General features: G+C 31.9%; 1 protein-coding gene across 1 annotated transcript in view; it reads right to left on the bottom strand.

Annotated features, from left to right (window-relative positions):
* Nucleotides 1–284: 284 nt before the first annotated feature.
* The window catches only part of LOC107452016 (E3 ubiquitin-protein ligase RNF217), a 60,947-nt gene continuing 47,195 nt past the window's right edge, over nt 285–14,036 (bottom strand). Inside the window, exon 4 of the mRNA XM_016068292.4 lies at nt 285–731. Within this exon, the coding sequence (XP_015923778.1) occupies nt 547–731 (185 nt within the window). The 3' untranslated portion in view covers nt 285–546. The remainder of the gene's footprint in view (nt 732–14,036) is intronic.

Below are 14,036 nucleotides of genomic sequence, written 5' to 3'. Positions count from 1 at the left end.
TTCAGGTTGTCACTTGTAATCACATTAGCGTATCTTCCACAAAAGATGAGGATTGAACTGTACAAATTATATGTATTAGGATCTGAAAATTCAATGTTAATAAGAATATTTATCAAACTTCTGTTTGTTGAGAGAGTGTTGTTCCTTTCTTAGACCTACGAATCTCTCAGAAGCTTTTTTTTTATGTTTTGTTTCCTTAATCATAAAGGTATTTATTTTATTACATAGTGATAAACAATAAAATTATTACATTGCAATGTATGAGTCACAAAAATAGCTGATAATTTGAAATTATGCATTTAATTTATGAGATCACAAACAGTTGATAATTTTTTTTAAATTATACATATAATTTATGAGTCACATCAACAGCAGATAAATCTATTTGAAACTAATATTAGTGTTAGCATTATTAATTCTATTTATAATGCTAATACATTAGTTTATCAGTCACATCAACAGCAGATAATTCTATTTGTAATTATACATTTACTAAATGAGATCACACTATTTTTTTCACAAACATTTCAAGGAAAACTGTGGTTGTCATTTTGGAATATAGCAAGTTGGTGTAAAATCTAGCAAAATTTTGATAGTTTGTCGTCCTTTACAATGCCTGTATAGGCAAACTCCTCCATAAACCGGTAAAGCAAAAAGAGAGATACCCACTGCTAAAGCTCCAGCACAGAATGCTAATGTACCAAGGACTGGTGCGGCAATGACTTTTCCACCTAAATGAAAATTTTGCAAAAATATCATTAGATAATAAAATAAACATAGGGGAGAGTGGGGTAAGACCGGGTACTTTATTAGTTCTATTTTCTCGTGGGCAAACTATGTTTTATGCTTTGCTAGTCAAGAAGATACCATATTGGTGTGTTGTTTATTAATTATGTGTAGACAAGTTTGTTCTACTATATCTGATCTTTAATGTTCTTATGATTTTAAGCAAGACTTATTTCTTCGTTATAAAAATTACTTTTAGTCCAGTCCATTATATGTTTACTAAAGATTCATACTCTAAAAAACAATAAAGATTCCGTCCTATAGTAGCACTTCTGTTTCGTTCGGATAACCTCTGTTCTCGGTGTAAGGCAGAGAGATTTGACTTTTTCAAGAAATTTTTTTTTTTAAAGCAGCATATCAATAACTTTTCAGGAATATTGCACACTTCTAAACAATGAATATCGTGATTAAATCTGACTGTCCAACAGTTAAGCTTCAGCAAGCCTACAAATCATCCGGTATTACCCCTTTCCCCCTACATATAAATTAGAGTTGATTCGATAAAATACTTATTGTTTATTCTACAATTTCATGAAGAAATAAAACTTTTCACAAATGAATCCTTCAAAGGCAGGCTATCCAACATGAAGATTGTCATCAAACCTCCTCTGTCACAATGTAGGTTATTCTTAGTATGTCTCAATGTAGGCAGGTTATTCTTTCATATGAAAAGAATTTATCCTCCAATGTTTGTGAAAGTGGAGATTTGATGGTCTGAACTGGCATCATGATGGATGGTTAAGAAAAAGAAAGAGGAAAGGTGCGGTAAATGACGTGAGGTGACATAACTAGTCACCTATCACGTCAACAGTTTTATGGAAAGTGAAGATAATCGCGGGATGGATTGGCAAGTTAGATCTTCATTCTATTGAACATGCCCGTGACGCTCTAGAGAATGAAATTCCAAGGCCTCCACTAAAGTTAACATTCAAAAAATTTTGTTTTTGTAACTCCATAGCTTAAATATAGTAGTCTAAATAGTATTATCCGAAATTAATATTAGTATATATATATATATCTTAAAAAAATACCTAAATAATGTAGGTTTAATATTTAATGCAAGGTTCATTTTTGGCGAGGTTCGCAAAACGACTCGTTGTTTGAATTTGAGATTAAAAGAGAATTTTTTTTCTCTGTCCTTACCTGCTCCTTGAATCTGATTATGATCTATCTATCTATCCGTATATATACTATAGTCCATTAAAATTGCTACGCCAGGAAGGTGACACACCACGGACGTGAAATTTGCAGGACGGATAAAGCATGTTGTGATTTGCAAATGATTAGCTTATCAGCGCATTCATGCGACGCAGGCGGCAGTAGCGACACCTACAATGTGTATAAAAGAAGAGATTTGAGCGTCGTTCTTGGGTAAAAAAGTTTTTGTTATGCCTCGTGTAAGAAGGAGAAATGCCTACCAGCATGTGTCTAAGTTTGATATAGGTCGAATTGTGGCCTCCCGGGAATGCGGTTTATCATACCGAAGTATTGCTGCTCGCGTTGGTCGAGATCCCATGATTGTTAGCAGAATATGGAATCGATGGGTTCATGACAACATAATCAACAGCCGAGAAGACAGACATGTTATCACATGGTCTTAAGGGATCGTAAAGCTACATCACGAACCCTCGAACCGAGAGTCAACAAATGGGGTCATTTGCAAGACAACACGTGTCTGCACGAACAGTTCGATGACGTTTGCAGAAGCATGAACTGTCAGTACTGCGATCATTGCTTCGGCTACCCTTGACTCTGCATCACAGGCAGGAGCGCCTCCAATGGTGTGATCAACGGCGAACCTGGAGGCAGAATAGACATCATCTTTTCAGACAAATCCAGGTTTTGTATACAGCATCATAATGGCAGCATCCATGTTTGGCGACATCATGGCGAACGCCCATTGCCAGCCTGCATTCGACATCGTCATACTGGCCCATCACCTGGAGTAATGGTATGGGGCGCCATTGGATACACGTCTCAATCACCTCTTGTTCTCATTGCCGGTACTTTGAACAGCAGCCGTTACATTTCTGATGTGTTAGGGCCAGTTGCTCTGCCTTATCTTCGATGCCTCCATAACGCTACGTTTCAGCAGGATAATGCACGACCGCATGCTGCCCGCACTGTCCTGACCTTCCTTGACACAGAACATGTTCGCCTGTTGCCCTTTTCAGCACGTTCTTCTGATCTCTCACCAATTGAGAACGTATCGTCCATGGTTGCTAAACAACTGGCACGCCACCACTCGTCAGACACGACGGTCGATGAATTGTGGCATAATATTGAAGCTGCATTGAATGCTATTCTTCTATGCTATACACCTCTGCTTGACTTGATGCCCAGGAGAATGCTACCAGGGGAGGCAGCTATAATCCTGAAATATTAATCACTTGTTCTTCCAACTACAATATATGTGCTCAATAAATGTCATTCTGTTATTTGCATTCCTTCCTGGTGCAGCAATTTAAATGGCCAGTAAGTATATATATATATATATATATATATATATATATATATATATATATATATATATATATATATATATATATATATATATACCGAAGAGCCATTACATTATGACCACTCTCCATCTATAACAATAGGCTCGCCCAGGTTTTCATGGGTTCTCGCCAGGAACAATGTTTTCATGGGGCACATTAGGATCCATAATCCTCATAGAACAATCCCTGACGTCTGTAAGCTACTTGAACATAGTTGCAGACCAGGTTCTCCCATTCATGGTAACAGCTTTTCCTGCGGGGGATGGTGTTTACCAACAGGATAATGCACCATGTCATAAGGGTCGAATCGTCATGGATTGGTTCGAGGAACATTCCAGTGACTTTCAAGTCATGTCTTGGCCCCCAAATCCACCTGACCTTAATCCAATAGAGCATTTGTGGTCCTACTTGGAAAACCAAATTTGTGATGCCACGCTACCCCCTCGCAATGTGAGGGAATTGCAGGACCAGTTGATGAGCGCTTGGTACCAGATACCTCAGACTACCTCTCAGCACCTTGTGGAATCAATGCCACTGCGGGTGCTAGCAGTTTTGAGGGCTAAAGGTGGTCATAATGTAATGGCTCTTCGGTGTATATTGTTCTTTTACAAAAGCCGTAAAAGTCAAGATTCCTATCAAAAGATTATTCATGGGTGAAAATTCAAGGGAATATACTGATTAAGGAAATCTAAAAAATTCCCTATAGTAAGTCCCTATAGTAAGGCGTAATTTGTTAAAACGAATCAAGATGGTCAAATTTTCTTTTTTGGGTGACGATCGATTTTGTTGAAATTTTTCTTACAACTCATTCCCTTTCAGAGTCCCTGAATAAAAGACACGACAGACTAATTTTGCTTGGCTTTTTCATGATGTAACTGCTAGTAAAACTACGGCCTGAACCCCAAAACCCTGACTGAGAAAATTTCCTTTTTAAAGAATTTATCATAAAATGCTAAAAAAAACTAAAAATAAACCAACTTGTGTCTTGTCTGTGGAAATTATTTGTTTTATCTTCAAATAAGATTGCAGATTCTTATAGGCCGGCATACGGTAGTTTATATGTGGGGTAATTTATATGTGAAATAAACATTAAAATATATTGTATTTCACGCAATAAGAAAAAAGGACGAACGGGAAATATACAACACTTTTTACCACAGAATACTAAAAAAATATGAAGGAATAGATTATTGAACTTATAAATCACTCAAAATCCTTTTGATGTTATGAAAAGTCAGAAGATTCCTTTTATTTCACTCGCACAGGAAACAAATAGAAAAGTGGGAAATAGGTGTGTGAGTGTGAAACGGATCATCAAATCGATGAAAAAGACTGCTGTTCATGTCGAAAATATACAACATTAAAATTAATGTGAAGAAATAAATTTCAGTCAAGAGTTGATCGCATTTTAAGAACCATCGAGTAAGCACCTGGATAATGTTAACTGCTTAGAACCATTTGATATCAAAACTTTATTGAGGACTCTAAAAGCTGTAGTCCCGCAGTGGACTGATCGTTGAGACATGGTTCCCAGCAGATCACCGAAGTCAAGCATCACTGGTTGCTGTCCGTGTGCGTGACCACTTGGATCAGTCTGTAAAGGGATCCAAGGTGTGCGGTATTGGTCCTCTTTAAACTGTTCTACCGTAATATGTTCGGCTTCGCGTGCAGGTTGTCGGCTACTGAAGTGGGAGTGCCATCCCCTCTGCAGAGGATCAAAATTGTGATGGCATGTGTTCGGATCATCCTCGGGGATGTTTCCCAGACCGTCGCCAATAGCACATTGTGCAGCTCTAGTGCGACGTAAATGAACTACAACAACATCAACAACTAAAATCTGTATGCAAAATTATTTCTCACTGGTTACGTTTTCATTGAACTTTTGATTTGCTCATTCATTGCTAAACTTCACTTAAAATTTAAAACTTTTAAGAAAACTTTTATTATGTGAATAATTTTTTTACGATGTTATTCACTCGTGTTTGTGAAAATTGCAGCACCATGAAGAATTATGCAGATCAAATTAAACTTACATGAAATTTAAAGTGAGGTAAAGACATGCTAATGATTAGAATTACACAATTGTGCCAACTCTTTATCAGTCGCTTGTTCCATGTATATCAAGGACTATAAAGATAATCAGTTTATCGTCTTTTGTCTGCTGTAAACGCTTAATTAGTGGTTAACATCAGGGACCGATCAAGACTTACTCAGGCCCACCAAATTTTCTGGGCCCCTTACAAAATATTTTGAAATTTAATTGTTGGAGAGTAGTCCTAACAATAAAAAAGAATCTATTAAACTGCATGATTCAAGAGAAACATTCTAAGAAATTTTGAAAGTAGACAATTGAAGAATATTTTTCTGAGACAAAGTTAACGCATCTACCAAACGCATTAATCTATTACACATCGAGGCAAAATATAGAACAACAAAGCAATATTATGTCAAAATAAAAATAATTTGGTGACCACAAACAATTGAAATCAGTGTTTTTGCTAAAAGTCGCTGATTAGCTGAATTATTTTTTATTTAGTACTTAAACCAACACAAAGCTAGCCCACCTTTCATTAGATTTAACAATAAATTCAGCATGCATGCTAATATATTAAGCGTATTAATAATAATTTTTATTAAAAAATACATTTCAACACAGAAAAGGTATACAAAAAGAGCGAAAATTATATCCACTCATAGAAAATTAAAACACGTTTGAGTAATAATTTATTTATTTATAACACATCTTAAAAAATTACATTCATATTCAATGAAAAAGTTGTCAAAATATTGAATACATTTAAAATTCTTAATGAGCAGCCTCATCAGAAACAGGTGGTTCTAATTTATCAACAGTGAAATATTTTGATAAAATATTTCTCTCTCTTTTTTTTGGTTGGCTTCATTATTTAAAGCTTTTTCTTTCTTTTTGAGCAACCAGATTGATAATTAGGTTTCATTAGTCCAAAAATATATCAGGAAAATCAAATTTTTAATGTTGTGGAAGCGTGCAAATCGTTTAAGCCGTTCGTGCAAAAATTGCACCAATTAAAATTCAGTTGTAATTTCGAATTCGATTAATGTAATCGTAATCGTGTTTGCGTGAATTTGGCTGTATCACGATTTTTAAAAAAAAATTGAAATGAAATAAATGCATTTTTTGAGACAAACTGTTTTTTTTCAATATTTAAAAGAAACAGTAATAATGAGGACTAATTTTTGCGGCCCCTCAGGAAATTGTGGGCCCTAGGTGAAAATCAGGCCCTGGTTCGCCAAAAGCTGAGAGCGCCATATCAACAACTGACGGAGTTCATATGAAATGCGATAGGGTGGATTTTCGTATCGAGAAATCGTTTTTTGTGACATCAGCGATGCGTGTTTGGAAACAATTATTAAAGGAGAAACAAACAAGACGAAAACATGACAGTGGCACAACAGTTCGCTGTGATGGACCGATCATTAGACCGAAAGTTATTCCGGGTGATACCTTTTTTTATTTTATACGCTTTACATCTGTGCATTTATGACTGTTGATATGTACATTAACGACTTTTATTTTTTGTTTTGAATCTAAATTTAGTTCTGGCGTTCTAATATCATTGAATAATGAGTCATTTAAGCACTTCCTTATGAAATGAAACTAATATCAAAACTAATAAGATTTTATGGTTTTGTCTAAAATTGTTTTATCTATTGATAAAATATTTTATGATTTTCTAGATTTCTGAAGCAAGTAACACAAGAAAAATGAGTTAGTATCAATTACTTGCTGGGAATTTAAATTGTTACTTAGTATATTTAATTAAAATTCTTATACTTATTCACTTTAAATTACACATAATTGGGATGATTACACAGAATCGTGATGATTACACATAATTGTGATGATGAGTTTCAGACATACCATTCCTTCCCTCATTTCATCTTGAATTTATAATGTATTTAACTGAAAGTGTCATCATTTTATCGTTTAATATCGTTGCTGCATTATAGAGAATTTTTATTTTAAAAGTGATATACTCTGTTTTTTCTTATTTTATCAATACTTTGATGGCTCTGTATTGTTATTACCGCACCAATTTGCTCATCTGCTAGCATTTTATACTTTTTTCCAAAACCCTATGTAAGCTTCAGGGGATTTTGTTTTATTTTATAACCGTCGTTGAATAGCAAACCCAATTTTTTGGGTTTACGATTACTTATGTTCAACTCCGTAGCGTTGTAATTTTGAACCCAATCTAGAACACAAGGGAACTCCAGGATCAAGTATTGGGAGAAATTTGCCTGCGTCGAGGGCTTTTTGATGGAACTAACCCTCATTTGCGTTACATGGAAAGGAAAACCTCTCACCGCTAGCCTGATGGCATCTAGCCTTTGATACATTTACCACTGACGATATTTCGGTGCAAACCGGATTCTTATCGACCAGCCGCAAAGCAAAATTTTGATCGTTTTTATACATAAAATAGGTATTATTAACACAGCTTCCTGAATCTTGGGTAGTTCTTATCACAGAGCCTATTAACACAAAACCAGTAGTACCTAATTCCACCATTAAATAAGCATTGAATTTAATATTTTTTTCAGGTTTTTGAAAATAAACATTTTAAATTGAAATGTCTCGAAACAGTCTATGAAATGTCTAAATTGAAAGAATTAGAATTGATTATCATACTGTTTGTTAAAACATCATTTTTATGGTTCATCGAATTGAATTTTGGAATCAAAGTGTTCAGTCTATAAAATGTCTAAATTGATGGAATTAGAATTGATTATCATACTGTCTGTTAAAACACATGATTTTTACGGTTCATCGAATTGAATCTGAGAATCAAAATGTTCAGTAGGTGAATTTGATGAAAAACAAACAGCAAACAGTTTGTTAAAACCCTTTTTTTTTTACAGTAAATGGAGAAGGAAATTGTTTATTTAAATTCACACTTCATAATAAATCAGTGTATGAAACAATTTTAGTTTATCTCAATACTAAATTTAATATCTTAAAACCATTATGTTTGAAACTAAAAAAGTAAAATATTTTTGTTCGGTGTTTTCCTGTTAACCTGGGGGGGGGGGGAGGTAGGAAATTCACCTATTATTTTTTATTTTTCTGTGAACGTCTATTTTGCTCTGTGTTTAAAAAAATAAAGTGTATATAAAATAAAAATAATGTGTGTTCAAGAAAAGAAAGACGCCCGGTGGCTGATGCCGGTCAAGGTTGATCTCTTCAGTGGGTCGATAAAGTGAGTACCAAGCATGCTTGAGAGTTAAACACCGAGGGTTCCGCTTTGGACCCAACAAAAACATCTGCTCTTACACCTCAGAGTCTAAAGGTCAAGGAAACTTGGACGGGCATAGTAGGCCCTCTACGGGCTGTCGCGCCACTGAGTTTAGTTTTAAAAAAACAAAAATGAAGCTCAGCTAATACTTCTATTAAAAGTATCATGCTAAGTTAATAAGCGCATTATTATTCAATTAAAGTGGGTTTAATGATGTAGAAGGTGAAGTAAATTCTATAATATGATATAACCTGTAAACATATTTTCTGTTATCAAACACACTAAGCTAAACACTAAATACATGCAAATTTACGATCTACGTATCACTGATACTATGAAGTCAGTCATAAAAAAAAATTGCAGTAATAGATAAATTTGTAATGCAATAATTAAATTGATTAGGATCTTAAATAACTCTTTAATCTTATATTGAACATAATTTTACATATTTTTGTTTGATTTTATGATAAAATATTTCCTTGCAAATAAAAAGATTCGCTAATTTGATGCTTACTCCGCACATAAAATTGACTAAAAACTTAAAATGTTAAAAAATAAATAAAACATTGTTAACTGAAGAATATCAGCTTAATAAGAAAAATCTTTATTTCAATATGAAGAATTTTTATATATTATACCCCAATAGCGACGAAAAAAATTTATATAATAAAGAAACAAGGTTCTATTAATTTTTATAATACATTAATTATTATCTTTAAGATTTGAAATGAAAAGTCATTTTTAAAGATCAAGAGTTCGTTAAAATATGTCTTATATTGTAAAAATACTGACTGTACTTACTTGTAATACTTACTGACATAATTACTTATTGAATAAATTTTTTCAAAGGTAAGGTATGTATGTATGAATGTATGTAGCATAATAAACAAATACAAAAAACAATAAACACGAAGAAAATTAAGAAAAACTCTTCTTCTCTCTCTCAGTGGCGCGACAGCCCATAGAGGGCCTAGGTCCACTGTGCCCATCTCAGTTTTCTTGACCTTGGGCTCTGGGGTGCAGGTTAGGTGGTCAGCCGAACGCGAAACCCCCAGTGTTTAGTTCCCAAGCATGCTTGGTGCTCATTTATCGACCCACTGAAGGGATGAAAGGCTGAGTCAACTTTGCCCGGCCCAAAGATCGCACCCAGGATCTGTGGCACGGGAGCGCGAAGCGCTACCACATTAAGAAAAACAATAGGTTTTACTTACTGCGCATAAGCTGCAAGTAAATAGAACTCATAAAATAAGATCAAAATGTAGAGAAAATATGGAAAAAATTTCAGAACAATAAAAAGAGGTAGAAAAAATATTTTTTTAAAAAAATTGAGTGCTCCTCACACTAGTGTATTGATTATTTTGTTTTCGGTATATTGATACAATATTAGAATTAAAGATTTTGTTCTCTCCCTTAAAAATTATGATGTATATAAGCTTCAAGATCTTATTATTGACTTTTCTTTTATTAATTTACACTTCAAAATTCTTTGTTTCGATCTTGTAAAAGCCAAAATGAGTAAAATTTCACCAAATAAAAAGAAAATTCAGATAATTTATGTTTCGTTATTTACTTTCAAAATACTATTTTGGATAAGATCAAATTTCATAATACTTTTAAAAATTTTAAAACTTTATTTCCTTTAAAAGATTTAAAGATAATTAAAAGCTTTAAATAAAATAAATATCTTGGTAGAACAATATTTAATTATAATGATATAAGCAAAAATTTAGGGAGGATTAATATATCCGATTATGAATGTCACACTGAAGAGGTTCATCAACATATTATTACTGGTAATTCAAATATTATAGAAAATTAATTTCTATAAGAGGAGAGAGAGGAGAGAAGAATTTAATGATAAATTCATATTCACTAATCATTGATCTTAATCTTATTTTTGCATTTTTATGAAAAAAAATTATACACTTAATATTAAATTTGTTTCTAGATTTATTGATGATTTAATTATCTTTAATTTTCACGATTATACTATTTTATCAAATAATATTTACCTCGAGGAATTCTTCTTGCTTCGTAATCATGATGATAATATTAATTTAAATATATTGGATTTGGGTACAATAAAAGAAGAAAATATTTGCTCTGTTGCTTTATAAGATAAAAGAAATTGTTTTAATTTTAATATAAATAAACTAATTACTTGGAATTCCAATGTTTCTAGGAACATCTATATAAATACCACTTTTAATGAAATGAATAGAATTAAAAGAATTTGTAGTAGTATTTATTTATGCAAGAAAGAAATAGATAAACTGTTTCAAAATTTGATAAGAAAAAGACAATGAATACCCAACTAAAGTAACTAAATTCTATATAAAATTATTGAGTAAATTGTATATTATAGTAAATAAATTTGCTAAAAATTTCTTTGTTAATTAATATATTTTTTACCAAGTGCAAATCCGTGGTTAATTAAATGTGCAAAACACGTAATTCATGTTTCCTTCTCTTTTCAATTTAATTTTTTTTAAATAACTGCACTCTTATTTTCTCCAATTAAGTGGGTACCTTATAAACATCACACTAGTGCTGTATAATGGGCTACTGGCAACGAGCCGGGAATCATCCCTGAAGATGATCCGAAGATATGCCATAGCAATTTTGATTCTCTGCAGAGGGGATGGCTCCTTGACTCGATAGCTCGACAACCTGAGTGCGAAGTCGAGCACCTTACGGTAAAACAGTTTAACGAGGACCGATACAGCACATCCTCAAGCCTTTCGCAGGCTGATGTGCAGGCAAAGTGGTCAACACGTTCCAAAGTCTCCCCTGAACGATGCAATTGAAACTTTTTAACTACTTTTGAGACCCGGATAAAATTGCTTTCTTCATCAACTGTCCAAATTTATGGACGATAGCTCAAATGATTCTGGAGTTATAACGAAGACCATCACACAGAAACTCTTCATTTTAATAAAATTTTCATTTAAAAATTTTGAAAATATATTTAAGTTTTTTATCCTTAAAGTGAAGGCTAAGAAAGTTTAATTTTCTGCTTTTCAGCACGAAAAATTTGCAATGAATAAAATCTTTCGCGGGGCATGACATATACTGTGATGTATATATTGTGCAACTATTGAAAGCCCGAGCATAATTTTTCATTTCATAAACCCTTCCTGTAAAGAGATAAGGCTTTCGATTTAAATAAATAAATATATAAATGCGTTTTTTTTCTCGATTTACATGTGTATTTTTTATAATTATTAATACATTTTGTTAACATTTATTAACAGATTTCCCTAACATTTACTTCTTTAAGAAGAGATTACGAAATTATTCGTATAAGAGTTATGCTACAGTTAAATTTCCATGCATAGCCATGATTGAAAAATAATAAAAAATCAAATATAATCCAAATATTCACAAAATATATTTTCAATAAAACAGTAGTATAATTGTAAATTAGCGAATAAATAAATAAAGATGATAGAGATAAAAAATAAGTTTAAACGACACGACATCAAAATAATGAAAACTTTTGACATTTAAAAAATTGAAAATTTTCCTAAAATTTTTTTTCAAAATGTTGATAAAAAATCACTATAATTAATAAAAATTTACATTGTACGTAAATTAAACTAAATAACTACAATCAGGAGAACTTAACATTAACATCATAAAATTACAATCGAAATAATGAGAAAACTGGTATAAGTTGAGTATCATAATTTAGAAAAATTAAAATGCGCATAAATGTAAACCAACGAAAAATTGAAACCAACATTAAAACCTTTGAGAACTTATATTTAAGAATCATTACGTAATATTTATAAGGAATTAATAATAATTAGAGCCCGGATCTTGATGACCTAAAAAATCTCAATTAATGCCCTTAAAAAGTGCAAAAAATGTCCTTAAAAAGTGCGAAAAATGCCCTTAAAAATGCTAAAATTGCGCTGAAAATGCCTTATGACATGACTAAAATAAAGTAAAAATATTGAACTAAAACAATGTTTTACTCATTAAAATTATTATAAGTAATTTCAAAAAATATAAAGCAATGCAATACTTGTTCATTAAAGTTTGAAAAATATGTTTTATATCCTAAAATAACAAAAAAAGGAAAATATATTGACTCCAAAACATTTTCATTTTGTAAAAAAACTTTAATGAATATAACAACTTCCATCTCATAATATTACTAAATATCAGAATTACGTTGGATTATTAAATTTTCTTTGATATTTTGAAATGTAAACGAGCGTTTCTTGTCTGAAAGTAAATTTTTATACCTGGAGAAGCTTCTTTCAACGTCTACTGATGTTATTGGTGCGTACTTGAAAAAGACGGTCTCACTTACTGACAATTATTCTTCAATTTGAAAAGATGTTGTTTCACCTGTTAATATCTTAGAGATTTTCTTCATTGTTTGGAAGCCAGTGTAATAATAAAAAATTATAACAAAATAATAAAAATTGGAAAAAATTAACAAAAAATTAAAAAAATGCTTTACAATGCAAAATACGCCGAAAAATTTAAAGAAAAATGCCCTATAAATCTAAAAAAATGCTCTAAAGGACAAAGAATGTCCAAAAATGCAAAAAATGCAAAAAATGCAAAAGTCATCAAAATCCGGGCCTTAATAATAATTAATAACTGAACATTAATAACATAACATAAATTTAATTAAATAAACACCATCAATATTAAGTGATAAATATAGAATTATTTTATTTCATTTTTTATAAATTGTCTGAAATTAAATAATTTAAACTTAAATCAAGAATAAGTTTTTGAAATTTTAAGATAATAACTTTCAAAAAAGCACGTGCTTTCTTCTACTAATCAGCATTATAATCAGCTTGTTATAAATAATTTGCAAATAAGAGGTGATGAAGGATAATCTTCTAGCACCCCTCTCCAAGCTTCATCTTAGTTCTTCACCCCTCCGATTTTCCTTCTCCGATTTTGACAGTTGAAGATTGATTAAGGATTACACCCACTGAAGAGGGAGAGAATTCGTGTGGCAAGGGAGTAGGAACAGGTAAAAGATGTATTAAATTTCCCGTTAACTTGGGAAATTTTAATCATCAAGATGTTATAAAAATACTTAAATAAAAATACCTTAATATGCCCAAAATTTTTAATTGGCTTGTGTAATGTAAAAAAATTGGTTCACAAGTTTCTGAGGTAACTTTGAAACATTAGCCCCTTGCCTGTGGAATATATTTGAGAAAAACGTACCAAAAATGGAATAAACAAAATTTCACTTTAATGTTGTTCATTATTGTCATGAAAATGTTAGAAATAGATAACTGTGTAAAAAACAAAATTTTAAACGAAATAACCACAATTCAATATTTTCACATAACAGGGAGAGATGAATGGATCACAGTAATTTTTGCTCAAATTATAGCAAAATAAATCAAATGACATAATTTTCAAGATAAATATAATAATCTAATACAACAAATATTATTATTTATATCAACTGTCATGAATTCCATGACCC

The sequence above is a fragment of the Parasteatoda tepidariorum genome, chromosome 11 (assembly GCF_982258835.1).
Source record: "Parasteatoda tepidariorum strain Cologne lab strain chromosome 11, Ptep-v5.0, whole genome shotgun sequence".
Classification (NCBI taxonomy): domain Eukaryota; kingdom Metazoa; phylum Arthropoda; class Arachnida; order Araneae; family Theridiidae; genus Parasteatoda; species Parasteatoda tepidariorum.
Note: the sequence above shows the minus strand (reverse complement) of the source record. Positions and strands in the feature narration are given on the sequence as shown.